This window comes from Nerophis ophidion, linkage group LG27, assembly GCF_033978795.1.
Source record: "Nerophis ophidion isolate RoL-2023_Sa linkage group LG27, RoL_Noph_v1.0, whole genome shotgun sequence".
In the NCBI taxonomy this organism is placed as follows: domain Eukaryota; kingdom Metazoa; phylum Chordata; class Actinopteri; order Syngnathiformes; family Syngnathidae; genus Nerophis; species Nerophis ophidion.
The window spans coordinates 36,542,076-36,561,318 of NC_084637.1; the positions used below are offsets into that span (position 1 = coordinate 36,542,076).

Below are 19,243 nucleotides of genomic sequence, written 5' to 3' on the forward strand. Positions count from 1 at the left end.
ATGACCATAGGTGAGAGTAGGAATGTCGATAGCTCAGTAGAACGAGAGCTTTGCCTTCTGGCTCAGCTCTCGTTTCTGCGCAACAGAGAGACTGGAATACTGTCCCAGCTGCTCCGATTGATCTCCTTCTCCATCTTTACCTCACTCGTAAACAAAACAGAGATACTTAAACTCCTCCACCTGGGACTTATGTTTTTTTCCTTCTTTATTATGCATTTTCGGCAGGTGGGACTTATACTCCGAAAAAAAAAACGGTAGTTGTGATTTTCCTCTCTGCATGAAAGTTTAAAAGTAGCATATATTAATGAAATATAAACAAGAATGTTGTAATGTTGACACATAGAATCATCATACTGCTGTGATTACCGTATTTCCTTATAATACGCGCCTACCTTGAACTACTGCCGGGTCAAACTTGTTTCCCAAAATTATTAGCGCACGCTTACTATTAGCACCGGGTCAAATTCACGACGTCACGAGTGACGCTTTCCCTGTCGTCATTTTCAAATTGGCGGAGGCAGCAAGGTTGGCGTCCCTTACCGCTCAAAGACCCATTTTGACCCTTTTCACAACAACATCAAGAGTTGCAAAACTCTTCTGAAATGTATAATGAAATTACACAGCATAAATAGTTGTTTTTTTGCTTGTGCTAATGTGTAAACCAGGGGTCTTGTTCATCAGCCACACCGGTTACACTGAAGGTTGTGATATAAAGAACTTTAACACTCTAATATGTGCCACACTGAACCCACACCAAACAATAATGACAAACATTTCTGGAGAACATCCTCACAGTAACACATTATAAACGCAACATAACAAATGCAATGCATCCATGACTCTTACTGCTTATATTATACACCCCGCTAGCACCAAAACCGGCCCCCCAAACCTCCGTGCGTCAGTTGAGAAGGGCGGGGTTGTGGGCGCGGAGATGTATAATATAAGCAGTAAGATTCATGAATGCATTGCATTCTGGGTATTTGTTATGTTGCGTTTATAATGTGTTACATAGATGATGTTCTACAGAAATGTGTTTGTCATTCTTGTTTGGTGTGGGTTCACAGTGTGGCACATATTAGTAAGACTGGTAAACTTGTTTATATCACAACCTTCAGTGTAACTTGTTTATGCTTCCAATCTCGTCCGTGTGAAGATAGAGGCAGCAAAATGTTTCAGTGCTGAAATTAATAACTATTATAACGTTTATTTTGTTAAATGTACTTTTCGTGATGGTATCCTCACATCACAGAATTTTTTACTGCATGCCATTGGTAAGCGCAGGAGTGAGAAGAGGTTTTAAATTAATTAGCGGCAGGCTATTCAAGGAAATACGCTATATGCATTAAGTGTTAAATCAAGGCTAAGGCAAAATATCGAGATATATATTACGTATTGCAATTTGGCCTAAAAATAGAGATATTAAAAAAAGGCCGTATTGTCCAGCCCTAGTTCAGTGTAAATTAAGAAAACAGCAAGAGACGGTTAAGTGTAAAATAAATAAATTAGCAAAGAAAATAGCAAAGAGTTTGTGTAAAAACATATATATAGCAAAAGAAGGTTCAGTGTAAAATAGGAAAATAGAAGGTTCAGTGTAAAATAGAAGGTTCAGTGTAAAATAAGAAAAAGGCAAAATAAGGTTTGGTGTAAAATAAGAATATTGCAAAGGAAGGTTTAATGTAAAATAGGAAAATAAAGGATGGTTCAGTGTAAAATAAAAAAAATTGCAAATGAAGGTTCAGCGTAAAAAAAAAGCAAAACAAGGCTTGGTGTTAAAGAATAGAGCAAAGGATGTTCAGTGTAGAATAAGACAATAAAGGATGGTTTAGTGTGAAATAAAAAAATAGCAAATGAAGGTTCAGCGTAAAATAAGGAAAGAGCAAACCGTAAATTTAGAAGAAAGGAAGATTCAGGGTAAAATAAGAAAAAAGCAAAGGAAAGTTCAGCGTGTCCTTACGTGTCAGTAAGGCCGTACGCCAAGTCCAACATGTCCATCTCTTCATCTGTGACAGGGCCCAGCTTCTTGTAGACGTCCTCGTCAAAGATCAGATGGCAGGTGGAACACGCCAGCGTTCCCTCGCACGCTCCTGCCAGCCAAACACGCGCACAAACTGAGTCCCACGTGCTCACTTTGTGTGCCATCTGGCAAGTTTGAGTCACAAACCATAGCCGTCAAAGTCGAGGTCCTCGTTGATGACGACGTCGAGCAGAGAGTCCCCGGGAGAAGCTGCAACTGTGATCTTCTCGCCGTCGCGATTTACGAAGTGGATGGTCACCTTGTTGTCTGACCTGGCGACAGGAAGTGAGAAAGACGTTGACTTCCACCCACTGATTGCTCCTCAGACCATGTTCTAATTAAAGCGTATTCCTTTAAAGCAAGGGTGTTGCATGCGGGACACTAAAGGAAGTCATTTTGATATTTTCATATAGTTTAAAAGGAAACCTAAAAAAAAAAAAGTTGTATACAGTAGTACCTCACGATATGAGTTTAAATTGCTTCTCTGGCACAATTATAACCTGCAACATTTCTTTCAGCAGGAAATACATACTTTTAAATGATACATGTGTAAAAAAAAAATGCAATAGATGTAGTGCAAACTATTACTGTTGCAATAATACAGTATATCCCCCAGTTACACCTGTCAAACACACCATCAACAGCTTCTCCATACTTTCATGGATAAATCTTTCGATATTTTAACGTGCTTGGCTGCCGTTGACTCATTCTGCTTCAGTATGGTGCAGACTAGCAGTCCTTCCATGAGTATCACCCACTTCTTCTCACTCACTCCCTTCCTTGGAAAAACAAAGTTATGTCCATATTGAGCTATAAGCTAACGCTAGCAAGTAACACTGGATGTTTTAGTCGGATCTTACATCGTCGCTACGCCAACTTGTGGTGGGGAGGCTCGTAACATGGGGTTTTGTGCTTGCAAGCTAAATCACAACAAAGCCAAGAGACCACTCTTATCCCAAATAACTTGCAAGTCCGGGCACTCATATCCCGAGATATCTCTTTATATTTAAAAACAAAACCTTAAAAAACCTTTTGATTGCTGACTTATGATGATACATCGCGGGTTTGTCTCTGTGCGATATAGAAAATGACTATCATATTGGAGTATACCTTCTCACGCAGTTACTTTTAGTCGCGGGCATTACACTGCAGCCTCTTATCACTCTTGTGTCTCCTTCTCACAGACAAGCGCACCTTCTTACATACATCACACACTGTCGCGTCATACGCCCTCGCATGAGAGGTAGCAGCATGGGTAACATTAGCTGTGATGCTATCGGAGCCTTGCGAGTGGTAATACAAGAGAAAGAAGGTGCCAATCTGGTAACAAATGAAGGAAGAATTAATTTCTAAGAAAAACAGCACAGCGTCTGGCGGTGGCTTGGCTTCAAACAGGAATATGTCGAACAAGAATGCGGCAAAAGCGTTGTTACAAAAAGTAACACCCACTGCTAATTTGTAGCATCATTTAAAAAGTCCCCAGCTAGAGAATGAAGAGTGCTGGAAACTGCATGTCAACATCTCTGTTCGGTGCCATACCCACAAAATGCCAAAGCAGATCGTATGAAAAAAATAGTCAACAACAGAATTTAATAACATCCGCAGAAAACTACCACATAGCGAAGGACATACACTATTTGATTTCCTTCACGCAGCTCATTTTTCTTTGACAGTTATTAAAATATTTTGTGTGACATCATGCACAAAAGTGCACTTTGTTTTAAACCATTGTAGTGGTGTTCTGTACAAAAAGTGTACTTTAATTTAGTATTGTTTTGATATTTCATCTTAGTGACATCATGCACAAAAGTGCACTAATAGCTTGTTTTAAAATGTCTGACAATCTTGCACTTTCAGTTTTGGAAATGACATGAATGTTTTTGCCACTGCTTAATTAATACAGTTTTGGTCAATTGACTTGTGGGTTTTCCTCTCTGCATGAAAGTTTAAAAATGAGCATATATTAATGCAGTATGAACAATAATGTTTTAATGTAGAAAAGCGCTATACAAGTACAACCCATTTATCATTTATTTATAATGTAGACACATAGAATCATCATACTGCTGTGATTATATGCATCAAGTGGTCATTCAAGGCTAAGGCAAAATATTGATATATATCATGTATCGTGATATGTCTTAAAAATAAGATATTAAAGGCCATATCGCCCAGCCCTATTATGACCCATACGTGCACCAAGTAGGCATACAGATGACCTAAAAAAAATTATATTGTCAAAAAAAAAAAAAAAAAAAAAAAAATGAATTTTTGAAAATCAATCAATTTACTGAGAGAAAAATACAAATATCGGATGTGATGAAAAAGTTTTTTTAGCAACCCTAATTATACACTGTATTGTAGTTTGTAAAAATAACAATAAATACTTAAATATCTGCTTGTCACATTTACTTACAATTTCGAAGTAAGTTATCCATCAATTTGTACGTAGAAAAATCAAATCACCAAATGCATAGGCAATAATATAATGAGGCAATGATATTTTTATTTTCTCACATTCATGGTAACAAGTGGCCCTCTGAGGGCAGCCATGACTGCAATGTGGCCCTCCATGAAAACAAGTTTGACACTACTGATCTACATCAACAATATGATTTGTCTGAGTGGCTGGACTATACAGATAGAATAAAAAAATTAAAATATATTTATTAATTTTTTTTAAATCGATTAAAAATCGTTACAAAGCATTGCATTTAGTTCGAAAACCTTTTTTTTTTTTCTTACACTAATTATTTGTACTGTTCCAGACACAGCAACATTTAATTTCATCATTAATAAACATTTCAGCCTTCTGCTCTGTTTTTCCCTTTTTCGGGGGTGGGAGTTAATTTTATTCCTACAATGAAGCACGTGCAAATAAAAATGAGTACCTGGATTTTTTACACCTCCGCAAAAAAAAGACTGGAATTGTTTAACATCCATCCATCCATATTCTACTGCTTATTCCCTTTGGGGTTGCGGGGGGCGCTGGAGCCTATCTCAGCTACAATCGGGCGGAAGGCAGGGTACACCCTGGACAAGTCGCCATCTCAGCACAGATACAGACAACATTCACACTCACACACAAGGGCCAATTTAGTGATGCCAATCAACCTATAACATGACAAATTGGGCAATTCAGTCAAATTTTGGACTCCAGTATTTATGTATCCTTAATGTTTATGATCAATGAGACTTTATTTGATTTCTTTAATTATGTATCTTTTTTTTTTTTAACCATTATTCCTTTAACTCTGTACTGTCGGTTTTTATGACTTCCTGTTTGCTAATTGATGTCTTTTTTCAACACCTTGCTGTGAACATTTACAAATAGAAGTAGAAGGATTTTATAAGCTGTACTTGATCTTACTCCTTTCCAGAAATCTTAAACATGTCTGAAACAAAACAAACTGCAGAGTCTTCGTCAATACTACACTCTTTCTTGTACTACTTGACCTTTTAAGACAAAACCTGCCAGGATTTAGTAGTAAATCCTTCAAGCTGCTCTGGCATGAGTTCACACAAACAAAAATCACTTTGAAGCAAATAATCCAATTTGTATGAGAAAAAAAAACAACAAAGAAGGGTACTGCAGAAGATGGTATTGTAGGCACAGAGGGATGGAGGACATGAACAAGGCACTAAGGACTGAAATGAACATCATTCAAGGTTCCTCAAACCTCCCAAGTAGAAACCAACTGCTTTCACTCATCTTCTCCTAAAATGTCTTTCATGTGTGATTAGATAAAACTTTTTTTTTAGCCAGCTGGCTGACCTTCAACATTAGTTTTCATCAGTACATCACTTTGAGTCCGGACCAAACATGGTGAAACTGCGTTTTATGCTCCTAAAATCTGGCATAGTCTTCCTAAAGATGTGAGACATGCTTCACTGTTGGCAATGTTCAAATGCAGCCTGAAAACACTAATTTTTTGTGCATATGACAACTGAAAAACCGCCAAAACATTGAGCTCCATTGACTTTATAGTAAGAAGTTGACCGAAATAAGTCCATAACTTTCTTAGTATTCATCATTGAAATCATCTTTACAAGACCTGTTTGACAATTCTGGTTTCATGTAAATTACATTTTTAAAATTTTACACAGAGCCCCCCCAATTATTTTAGATGATCGTATTGTACATTTATGTCCAGCAAGAAATCTGCATTCTAAGAACTCCTGCTTATTAGTGATTCTCAGAGCCCAAAAAGAGTCTCTGGCAACAGTTGGAAATGCTACTTCAGTTGAAGCATTTAAGTCCCATCTTATAACTAATTTGTATGCGCTAGCCTCGGGCTGGGCGAAATGGACAAAAAAAGTATCTCGATAATCGATATATTTTTCTGTGAAAGTCTACAGTTGTGATTAAAATTATTCAACCCCCACACAATTTTGGTGTTTTAGCAAGTTGGACATTTATTCCGTATTTTGTTTATAGTCATATCAAATAAAGATGCATTAAATAGACAAATGCTCGCCCGGAAAAGGGTGGAGTGCCATCTCCGGGTTGGGGAGGAGACCCTGCCCCAAGTGGAGGAGTTCAAATACCTAGGAGTCTTGTTCACGAGTGAGGGAAGAGTGGATCGTGAGATCGACAGGCAGATCGGTGCGGCGTCTTCAGTAATGGGGACGTTGTACCGATCCGTTGTGGTGAAGAAGGAGCTGAGCCGGAAGGCAAAGCTCTCAATTTACCGGTCGATCTACGTTCCCATCCTCACCTATGGTCATGAGCTTTGGGTCATGACCGAAAGGATAAGATCATGGGTACAAGCGGCCGAAATGAGTTTCCTCCGCCGTGTGGCGGGGCTCTCCCTTAGAGATAGGGTGAGAAGTTCTGCCATCCGGGAGGAACTCAAAGTAAAGCCGCTGCTCCTTCACATCGAGAGGAGCCAGATGAGGTGGTTCGGGCATCTGGTCAGGATGCCACCCGAACGCCTCCCTAGGGAGGTGTTTAGGGCACGTCCAACCGGTAGGAGGCCACGGGGAAGACCCAGGACACGTTGGGAAGACTATGTCTCCCGGCTGGCCTGGGAACGCCTCGGGATCCCCCGGGAAGAGCTAGACGAAGTGGCTGGGGAGAGGGAAGTCTGGGTTTCCCTGCTTAGGCTGTTGCCCCCGCGACCCGACCTCTGATAAGCGGAAGATGATGGATGGATAAATAGACAAATGCGACTTAAATTACAACATTATATTTTGTAACATACCAAACAGTGTCATTTCTCTTAATATCTCATTGACAAAATTATTCAACCCCTTGACGATCATAACTCTCAAGAACAGAATTTCAATAAGGTCTTTTCAATCAGGTGTTGAAAACACCTGTAGATGTGATTAGAACCATAACGAGCAACAATTAAACTGATTGAAAAAGACTGACGCTCAGCTTCTTGTAGATGGTCAATGGTGTATTTGCAACATGGTGAAGTCCAGGGAGTGGTCAAATAAGTCGAGAGGAGGTAATTTCTCTTCATAAGAAAGGATATGGATATAAAAAAATAGTAAAGGCATTACACATTCCAAGAGACACAGTGGAAACACTACCTGGGCGTGGTAGAAAGAGGATGCTGTGTGCGTACAGTGGTGAAAAACCCCCGGGTAACAGCTGAGGAACTACAACAGGACATTGCAGAGGGGGGAACGCAGGTTTCGTCCCAGACAATAAGGCGCGCACTACGAGATGAAGGCCTCCATGCCAGAACTCCCAGGCGCACCCCACTTCTGACTACCAGGCACAAGGAAAATAGACTCCAGTATGCCAAAAAATCATCTGGGCAAACCCCAAAGGTTTTGGGAATCTGTTCTATGGAATGATTAGACAAAACTGGAACTCTTTGGGCCTATGAATCAACGTTATGTCTGGAGGAGAAAAAATGAAGCTTACAAAGAGAAGAACACCTTGCCTACTGTTAAGCATGGTGGGGGGTCAATCATGCTCTGGGGCTGTTTCTCTGCCTCAGGTACCAGGAATCTCCAGCGCGTTTAAGACATTATGAATTCTATTTCCTAGCAGGATATATTAGCTGCAAATGTTATGAAGTCAGTGACAAAGCTGAGGCTTGGGAGACGTTGGACCTTCCAACAGGACAACGATCCCAAGCATACCTCCAAATCAACAGAGTGGTTGCAGAAGAAGGGCTGGAAGACTCTGGAGTGGCCTTCACAGTCGCCAGACCTAAATCCTATAGAAAAGCTGTAGTGGGACTTGAAGAAGGCAGTTGCAGCACGCAAGCCCAAGAATATGAATGAACTGGAGGCCTTTACCCAAGAGGAATGGGCTAAAATACCTGTAGATGGTTGCAAGAAGCTTGTGTCCGGTTATGTATCACCTTTGAAGGATGTCATTACTGCCAAAGGGTGTTCTACTAAGTACTAAAGATGCATGTAACTAGGGGGTTGAATCATTTTGTCAATGAGATATTAAGAAAAATTTATTTTTTGGTATTTTGTAAAATACAGTGTTAAGATCTACGTTCCCATCCTCACTTATGGTCATGAGCTTTGGGTCATGACCGAAAGGATAAGATCACGGGTACAAGCGGCCGAAATGAGTTTCCCCCGCCGTGTGGCGGGGCTCTCCCTTAGGGATAGGGTGAAAAGCTCTGCTATCCGGGAGGAACTCAAAGTAAAGCCGCTGCTCCTCCACATCGAGAGGAGCCAGATGAGGTGGTTTGGGCATCTGGTCAGGATGCCACCCGAACGCCTCCCTAGGGAGATGTTTAGGGCACGTCCAACCGGTAGGAGGCCACAGGGAAGACCCAGGACACGTTGGGAAGACTATGTCTCCCGGCTGGCCTGGGAACGCCTCGGGATTCCCCAGGAAGACGAAGTGGCTGGGGAGAGGGAAGTCTGGGTTTCCCTGCTTAGGCTGTTGCCCCTGCGACCCGACCTCGGCTAAGCGGAAGAAGATGGATGGACAGTGTCACAATTTATCAATCAATCAATGGTTTACTTATATAGCCCTAAATCACTAGTGTCTCAAAGGGCTGCACAAACCACAACACAAACCACTACGACATCCTCGGTAGGCCCACATAAGGGCAAGGAAAACTCACACCCAGTGGGATGTCGGTGACAATGATGACAATAATGACAACCTTGGAAAGGACGAAAGTAATGAATGTCGAGCGGGTCTAACATGATACTATAAAAGTTCAATCCATAATGAATCCCACACAGCCGCGAGAGTCCAGTCCAAAGCGGATCCAACACATCAGCGAGTCCCGTTCACAGCGCAGCCAGCAAGAAACCATCCCAAGCGGAGGCGGAGCAGCAGCGCAGGGATGTCCCCAGCCGATACACAGGCAAGCAGTACATGGCCACCGGATCGGACCGGACCCCCTCCACAAGGGAGAGTGGGACATAGGAGAAAAAGAAAAGAAACGGCAGATCAACTGGTCTAAAAAGGGAGTCTATTTAAAGGCTAGAGTATACAAATGAGTTTTAAGGTGAGACTTAAATGCTTCTACTGAGGTGGCATCTCGAACTGTTACCGGGAGGGCATTCCAGAGTACTGGAGCCCGAAATGAAAACGCTCTATAGCCCGCGGACTTTTTTTTTGGGCTTTGGGAATCACTAATAAGCCGGACTCCTTTGAACGCAGATTTCTTGCCGGGACAAATGGTACAATACAATCGGCAAGATAGGATGGAGCTAGACCATGTAGTATTTTATACCTAAGTAGTAAAACCTTAAAGCCACATCTTAAGTGCACAGGAAGCCAGTGCAGGTGTAATGTGATCAAACTTTCTTGTTCTTGTCAAAAGTCTAGCAGCCGCATTTTGTACCAACTGTAATCTTTTAATGCTAGACATGGGGAGGCCCGAAAATAATACGTTACAGTAATCGAGGCGAGATTTAACAAACACATGGATAATGATCTCAGCGTCTTCAGTGGACAGAATGGAGCGAATTTTAGCAATATTACAGAGATGAAAGAAGGGTGTTTTAGTAACGCTTTTAATTTAAGTTGCATTTGTCTACTTGACACATCTTTATTTGATACGACTATAAACAAAATACGGAATAAATGTCCAACTTGCTAAAACACCAAAACTGTGTGGGGGTTGAATAGATTTGATCACAGCTGTAGTCATCATTGTCACTGACGTCCCACTGGGGTGAGTTTTCCTTGCCCTTATGTGGGCTCTACAGAGTATGTCGTTGTAGTTTGTGCAGCCCTTTGAGACTCTAGTGCAGGGGTAGGGAGGGAACCTATGGCTCGCGAGCCATATGTGGCTCTTTTGATGACTGCATCTGGCTCACTCAAATTGGAGCTGACATAAACACGATAAGTAATGAATAATTCCACTTGTAATCACAGTGTTAAAAACAACGTTCAAATTATAAAATATTCTCATGCACACTAAATTGGCCCTAGTGTGTGAATGTGAGTGTGAATGTCTGTCTGTGTTGGCCCTGCAATGAGATGGCGACTTGTACAGGGTGTACCCTGCCTTCCGCCCGATTGTAGCTGAGATAGGCACCAGCGCCCCCCGCGACCCCAAAAGGGAATAAGCGGTAAAAAATGGATGGATGCATTCTCATGCATTTTTAATCCATCCATCCATCCATCCATTTCCTACCGCACCTGTTCAAGAAGTTGCGTTAATGGTAAGAAGTTATTTATTATTGATTAGTGTGGGGCTTGCCCTCCTGGGGGTTCTTTAGACAACCAAGCACCGACATGAGAGCCTGTTTCAGGGTGACAATATTGTTTTATTTTTCAATAAGCCTCTCAGTTGCTTTCCAGCAATTGTCTTTTTCTTTCTCGCTCGCGCTCTGGCTCCATCCCCAACCCCGTCTCTCCTCCTGGCTGCTGCTTATAACAGAGCAACAGGCGATTAGATAACAAGGCCCAGGTGGGCCGTCGACGCACCTGTCGCTGATTTCGAGGCCGGTCATGGCACACCCCGCAGGCCACACCCCCTCCACAGTTAGCTTCTGAATAACAATGTTATTACAAGGAATAAGAGACCCATTGTACTCTAGAAATGTTGGTCTTACTTAAAAATGTACGTGTTTAGTTGTGTTGAGCGTTGAAAAAAATATTATATGGCTCTTACGGAAATACATTTGAAAATATTTGGATTCTTGGCTCTCTCAGCCAAAAAGGTTCCCGACCCCTGCTCTAGTGATTCAGGGCTATATAAATTAACATTGATTGATTGATTGATTGATTAATGTCCGGCAGATGTCAGTATTTAGTGACAGTATCAGTACAGTTTTGCAATGTGTCGAAACGATACATGACGCCTCATCAACCCATCATTACTACAATTTAACTTAATTTACAGAAAAACAAGCAGATGTGTGTTGAGTCAACGACCTACCTTAACGGCTGCGTTCCGGTGACGAAACTCCGGTGACCTGTCGCGGGTGTCCTCGGAGCCCCGCGGTGTACGTAGTCCCGTAACCCCACGTGGGCTATTCTTCTAAACGCCGTCAGCACCGACGCCATTTGAAGCACAAAGGTGGTGCAGGACGACACAGTCTGTAAGGACGACACAGTCTGTAAGGACGACACACACTCTTTAAGGCAGCTCACAAGACTCTCACTTGGGCCGACAGCCAGCTAGCTAGCTACTTAAAGTGTCACACACACACATTGCGTAACTTCCCGCAGCTGCGCCTTGATTGTACAGCCCGGGCGGAAGCAAAGCAGGGCGTGACAACAACCGCTTTAAATAAACAAAAAAAAAACAACAACAACAAATAAACTCGCCTTACAAGGACGACACTTTACTCAACCTGTCAGCTAAAACAAATATTTGACACCGTCTAAGCATTTCTTGGTAAGTCAAAAAAAAGTGGTCGAAGGCACCTTCCGGTTGAGGTTTAGAATTAAAAGCTTTACTTGTGCCGACTTTTTTCGAACCACAGCTCGCATTGTTTGCTCCAAACTGGAAATTGTCGTGCCTTATTTAAAATGAAAGACTGTCTGGATTAAGCCCAATCATGAATGTATTGTGGTTGGTAAAGATAGTATTTTACTTTTATTTTGAAGGCAAAACTTCCATATTCATTTTCCGGATTTATTTCGCCTCAGTGGTCCCCAACCACCGGGCCGCGGCCCAGAAGAATATATATATATATATATATATATATATATATATATATATATATATATATATTTTTTTTTTTTTTTTTTAACGGAGCCGTCACGCCAAATTTCTTCTCCCTACAACCACGCCCCCCCACCCCACACCACCACCATTTACTTCCAGGGTCATGATTAATACAGACGTTTTGTTAACGCTATATTATAAAAATATAACGCTATATTATAAAAATATAACGCTATATTATAAAAATACAGACGTTTTGTTAACGCTATAATATAAAAAATTAAAAAAAACAATTTGCAAACACAAGCTATGGGATGACATAAAAGTGAAGTGAATTATATTTATATAGCGCTTTTCTCTAGTGACTCAAAGCGCTTTACGTTGTGAAACCCAATATATAAGTTACATTTAAACCAGTGTGGGTGGCACTGGGAGCAGGTGGGTAAAGTGTCTTGGCCAAGGACACAACAGCAGTGACTAGGATGGCGGAAGCGGGAATCGAACCTGCAACCCTCAAGTTGCTGGCATGGCCGCTCTACCAACAGCTATGCCGCCCCTTCCGCTTCCTTAAGAGGAAACGTTACCCCGGAAGTAAATGCGTCATCCCATAGCTTGTGTTTGTAAATTGTTTTTTAATTTTTTTTTATAATATAGCGTTAACAAAACGTCTGTATTTTTATAATATAGCGTTATATTTTTATAATATAGCATTTACAAAACGTTTGTATTAATTATGACCCCAGAAGTAAATGGGGGGGCGGGGAGGTGGAGGTTTTTGTAGGGGGGAAGAAATTTGGCGTGACAGAGCCCCTAAAGCAGGGGTCTCAAACACGCGGCCCCCGAGATGTTATTTTGTGGCCCGCACCTTGATGTGAAAATTTAATGATGGTGCGGCCCTCGGGTTTTATACGAATGGCGCTGTACGGCGTCATTGGCATTTGGCGATTTACTTGTATGCCCTTAATTTTTCCGGTTGACTCCCAAATTTCAATGCCCCTCCAGGGGTAATCATTCTCCCCAATTTCACCCTAACAACAATATTAAGGGGGCACCGTGGAAGCACTGCCCTTGGGATCATCATCCTGTATTAACAGCATGCCAGCCCCGCCAAATGTTGTATTTGGCCTCTGAAGACGCAGTAAGCGACTGCGAGACGTACTTGGTCAACAGCCATACAGGTCACACTGAGGGTGGCCGTACAAACAACTTCAACACTGTTACAAATATACGCCACACTGTGAACCCACACCAAACAAGAATGACAAACACAACATAAACACAACAGAACAAATACCCAGAATCCCATGCAGCCCTAACTATTCTGGGCTACAATATACACCCCCGCCGCCCTATTGTATATCTTTGACCAGGTGGAAACTGGAAGAATAATAGGCCCGGGAGATTGTCGGGAGAGGCACTGATAGTCGGGTCCTGGAAAGATCGTTGGAAAGATCGTTGGCAAGTATGTTGCTAGGGCGGGAAAGCCATTTAAAGAAGGTGAATTCAGTAAAAAGTGCATCTTAGATATTTTAAAGAAATCTTTTCTCGCGGCCCAGCTTCACCCAGTTTCTGCAGACAGTGGCCCTCAGGTAAATTGAGTTTGAGACCCCTGCCCTAAAGGGACATGGGGAATTTTTTTTTTTTTAGACATGTATCTCGTGCGCACAAGAAACTTTTTATATAAAAAAAAATACAAATAAAAAAAATAATTATTATTTTAAAAAAATTTAAATTAATATATATATATATTTTTTTTTTTTAATAAAAAGTTTCTCGTGCGCACGAGATACATGTCTGAAAAAAAAATTCCCCATGTCTCTTTAGGGCAGGGGTGTCAAACTCAAATACAGAGTGGGCCAAAATTTAAAACTGAACAAAGCCGCAAGTCGAGGGTGAACACTATAACCTTTTAATAGGGACCCAAACAAGTTTTGCATTGAATATTGAACAAGCAAGGCTTATATAACTTTATAGTGACATGCAAAATCGAGTTTCAAATAATAATAATAATTTAAAAATATCAATTGCATATCAAATAAAATAAAAATAAAAATTGAATGCCTCTTTTCGGCGGTGGGGTTGAGGTGGACGGGGTTTGGTGATAGCGGGTGGTGTAAATTGTAGCGTCCCGGAAGAGTTAGTGCTGCAAGGCGTTCTGGGTATTTGTTCTGTTGTGTTTATGTTGTGTTACGGTGCGGATGTTCTCCTGAAATGTGTCATTCTTGTTTGGTGTGGGTTGACAGTGTGGTGCATATTTGTAACAGTGTTAAAGTTATTTATACGGCCACCCTCAGTGTGACCTGTATGGTTGTTGACCAAGTATGCATTGCATTCACTTGTGTGTGTGTATAAGCCGCATGTATTATGTGACTGGGCCGGCACGCTGTTCGTATGGAGGAAAAGCGGACGTGGAGACAGGTTGTAGAGAACGCCAAGGGCAGTGCCTTTAAAGCCCACACCAAATATTGTTGTCCCGGATGAAATTCGGGAGGGGCACTAAACTTCGGGAGTCTCCTGGGAAAATCGGGAGGGTTGGCAAGTAAGAGTATTAGCGGTGAATGCGGTGTTACAGCAGCGGGCCAGTTCTAATGTTAATTTGATATTGCCTCAAGGGCCAAGTGAAATTACACGGCGGGCCAAATTTGGCCCGCGGGCCGGAGTTTGACACCCATGCTTTAGGGGCTTTGTATTTTTTTTTAAAATGTTTTATTTTTTTTATTTTTATTAAATCAACATAAAAAACACAAGATACACTTACAATTAGTGCACCAACCCAAATAAAACTCCCTTTTTCATGACAAAACAAAACAAAACAAAACAATAAAAATAATCCCCCCCTAGCCGGGCCACGGGATAAATTATCAATGGTTGACCGGTCCGCAGCTACAAAAAGGTTGGGGACCACTGCTGAGCTCCCTGATACACTTTTAACAAAAAAGATTTTGAACTTTACATTAAAACCCTTTCTAGCTCTAACAACAAAAAAGCTGTGAAAACGATGATGCTGTGTTCCAAATTTAAGTTATTTACTAAATCTGAATGAGCCTATGGCTTTGCACTTAGTTTATTGTATATATATAGTATTATATTTTTGTTACTTTGAATTTACAACCCCCTGGCACTGTTTTATACTGTTTTTATAATGTTTTGTACTGTTTTATACTATTGTTGAACTTATTCTGATAATTGTTTAACAACTGTTTGTAAATGTTCAAATTTATAAATAAACATTTGAAAAAAATACTGATACACTTTAACGCGTTAAAATGACATACTCCCTTTTTTGAAACTAAATAAAATAAAATAAAACTTTATTGATTCCTTCAGGAGAGTTCCCTTTTAATTTTTGATTGAATCAATAAAGTACTATCTATCCATCTATCCATCTATCCATCCATCCAGCCATCCATCCATCTAAATGTATGTCACTAATATTTTTGCGTTTGAATTTGGTAAACTATTTTTTTACTGGACATTTTCATTGAAAAAAACTAGTAAAAAAATGTGTGTGTTTAAAAACAATTTATTGTAAAACAATACAGTACGAAATTAAGTGTAAAACATATTTGTATAACAATTTAGTAGAGAAATATTACTTTAAATTGAAAGTGAGGTAATCCATCCGGTCTCAAAACCAGCCAATGAGGTGATTCGGTCTTAATTTACCGGAAGTGGCTCTTGAAAACTTATATTTCTGCATCTATTTTTTTTTTTACACAGAATTTTTCAACACTACATTTTTTGCAACAAAACACTGAATTTTTCCACATTTATTTTTTAAATTGAATTTGTATACAGTAATTTTGAACAAATTGCATTTTCAACGAACATATTTTGCTCACAATTTTTTATCAAATGAAATTGTCAGCTAATCTGAGGTAAAAAAAATAAAAATAATAATCAGATCCCAAAATTCAAACGCAAAAAAGCTACATAAATTCAACTTCCAAAAAAAGTTTGCATTAAAAAGGCACATATTGCCTCGGTACTACAGTTCCCTAAATGCATCAGATTTCGGAATGAGCTTGTTCTTTAACGTTCTCTCTCAAATGTCAACCCTAACTCGGCGTAAACAAAAACTGGGAGGAAAAAAACAACGCTTCAACTTTACACTTTCACCAGCAGAGGTCGCAGAAGCCCTAAAACAGGTCGCTATGGCAACCACCAAGCCTTTGGGCGTTTCTTCTACACTCAAATGATTGATTGATTGAGACTTTTATTAGTAGATTGCACAGTACAGTACGTATTCTGTACAATTGACCACTAAATGGTAACACCCGAATAAGTTTTTCATCTTTTTTAAGTCAGGGTCCACGTTAATAATTTCAAAGACCTTGAGGAATACTATATATATATATATATATATATATATATATATATATATATATATATATATATATGTATATATATATATATATACAAACCCCGTTTCCATATGAGTTGGGAAATTGTGTTAGATGTAAATATAAACTGATAAACATTTGTTTTTGTGCAAATAATCATTAACTTTAGAATTTGATGCCAGCAACACGTGACAAAGAAGTTGGGAAAGGTGGCAATAAATACTGATAAAGTTGAGGAACGTTTATCAAACACTTAATTGGAACATCCCACAGGTGTGCAGGCTAATTGGGAACAGGTGGGTGCCATGATTGGGTATAAAAACAGCTTCCCAAAAAATGCTCAGTCTTTCACAAGAAATGATGGGGCGAGGTACACCCCTTTGTCCACAACTGTGTGAGCAAATAGTCAAACAGTTTAAGAACAACGTTTCTCAAAGTGCAATTGCAAGAAATTTAGGGATTTCAACATCTACGGTCCATATCATCAAAAGGTTCAGAGAATCTGGAGAAATCACTCCAAGTAAGCGGCATGGCCGGAAACCAACATTGAATGACCGTGACCTTCGATCCCTCAGATGGCACTGTATCAAAAACCTGACATCAATCTCTAAAGGATATCACCACATGGGCTCAGAAACACTTCATAAAACCACTGTATATGTCTCAATATTTTGCCTTAGCCTTGAATGAACATTTGATGCATATAATCACAGCAGTATGATGATTCTATGTGTCTACATGAAAAGATTCTACTTCATACTGCATTAATATATGCTCATTTTAAACTTTCATGCAGAGAAGGAAATCACAACTAAGTCAATTTACCAAAACTGTATTTATTAAACAGTTATCAAGCAGTGGCACAAACATTCATGTCATTTCCAAAACAGAAAGTGCAAAATTGTCAGACATTTCAAAACAAGCTTTCAGTGCACTTTTGTGCATGATGTCACTAAGATGACATATCAAAACAACACTAAATTGAAGTGCACTTTTTGTACAGAACGCCTCTACAATAGTTTAAAACAAATAAAGTGAACTTTCGTGCATGATGTCACACATGATATTTCAATAACTGTCAAACAAAAATGAGCCACACTTGACAAATTACGGGGTTCCGTTCGACATCTTCCCACTTGAAGCCAAACCAACGCCAGACGATGGACCCTCTGCTGTTTTTCTTGGAAATTAATTCTTCCTTCATTTTTTACCACCTTCGCACCTTCTTTCTCTTGTATTACCACTCGCACGGCCCCACTAGCATCACAGCTAACGTTACCCATGCTGCTACCTCTGCTTTGCGAGGGCCTATACGTATGTGACGTATGTAAGAAGGTGCGCTTGCTGTCTGTGAGAAGGAGAGACAACAAAGAGTGAGAAGAGCCTGTAGTGTAATGCCAGCAGCTAAAAACAGCTGCGTGAGAACGTATACTCGAATATCATAATATGGTCATTTTCTATATCGCACAGAGACAAACTCGCGATATATCGAGTATATCAATATATCCTCCAGCCCTTGTTGAAATACAAATATTTAAAACATATTTGCTTGACTCATGATTTTTTATCCGTCGGATTTTACATTGCAAAAATAACAACAGATTTTACGGTGAATTAAAATGGTAGCTCAGTTGTCTGGAATTGGACCATAAAAACTGGTACCATTTTTACATGTTGAAAAAATTCAAAACATTGTCGTTTTTATGGTAAGAGTTGTTTTTTTATTACCATAAAATCGATATATTGAATTGATATCTAATCATATGCATCAGCAATTGTGCAATAACGTCATGACGCAAATCCATTAACATTAATACAAACCCTGTTTCCATATGAGTTGGGAAATTGTGTAAGATGTAAATATAAACGGAATACAATGATTTGTAAATAATTTTCAACCCATATTCAGTTGAATGCACTACAAAGACAAGATATTTGATGTTCAAACTCATAAACTGTTTTTTTTTTTGCAAATAATAATTAACTTAGAATTTCATGGCTGCAACACATGCCAAAGTAGTTGGGAAAGGGCATGTTTGCCACTGTGTTACATTACCTTTTCTTTTAATAACGCTCAAACGTTTGGGAAATGAGGAAACTAATTGTTGAAGCTTTGAAAGGGGAATTCTTCCCCTTTCTTGTTTTATGAAGAGCTGTCGTATTTTACGCCTCATAATGCACCACACCTTTTCGATGAGAGACAGGTCTGGACTGCAGGCGGGCCAGGAAAGTACCCGCACTCTTTTTTTACGCAGCCATGCTGTTGTAACACATGCTGAATGTGGCTTGGCATTGTCTTGCTGAAATAAGCAGGGGCGTCCATTAAAAGGACGGTGCTTAGATGGCATTATATGTTGTTCCAAAACCTGTATGTACCTTTCAGCATTAATGGTGCCTAAGTTACCCATACCTTGGGCACTAATGCACCCCCATACCATCACAGATGCTGGTTTTTGAACTTTGCGTCAATAACAGTCTGGACGGTTCGCTTCCCCTTTGGTCCGGATGACACGGTGTCGAATATTTACAAAAACAATTTGAAATGTGGACTCGTCAGACCACGGAACACTTTTAAACTTTGCATCAGTCCATCTTAGATGATCTCGGGCCCAGAGAAACTGGCGTCGTTTCTGGATGTTGTTGATAAATGGCTTTCGCTTTGCGTAGAGCTTTAACATGCACTTACAGATGTAGCGACCAACTATATTTAGTGACAGTGGTTTTCTGAAGTGTTCCTGAGCCCATGTGGTGATATCCTTTAGAGACTGATGTCGGTTTTTGAAACAGTGCCGTCTGAGGGATGGAAGGTCACGGTCATT

General features: G+C 40.1%; 1 protein-coding gene across 2 annotated transcripts in view; it reads right to left on the reverse strand.

Annotated features, from left to right (window-relative positions):
- LOC133544384 (adrenodoxin-like) overlaps nt 1-11,638 on the reverse strand; it is a 30,077-nt gene extending 18,439 nt beyond the window's left edge. Inside the window, exons 1-4 of one of the 2 annotated variants that reach the window (XM_061889635.1) lie at nt 11,621-11,638; nt 11,347-11,507; nt 2,165-2,289; nt 1,958-2,087 (exon numbers count right to left, since the gene is read on the reverse strand). In XM_061889635.1, the coding sequence (XP_061745619.1) occupies nt 1,958-2,087; nt 2,165-2,289; nt 11,347-11,474 (383 nt within the window). In that variant the 5' untranslated portion in view covers nt 11,475-11,507; nt 11,621-11,638. The other variant, XM_061889636.1, reaches the window with a different exon arrangement.
- Between the last annotated feature and the right edge of the window lie 7,605 nt (nt 11,639-19,243).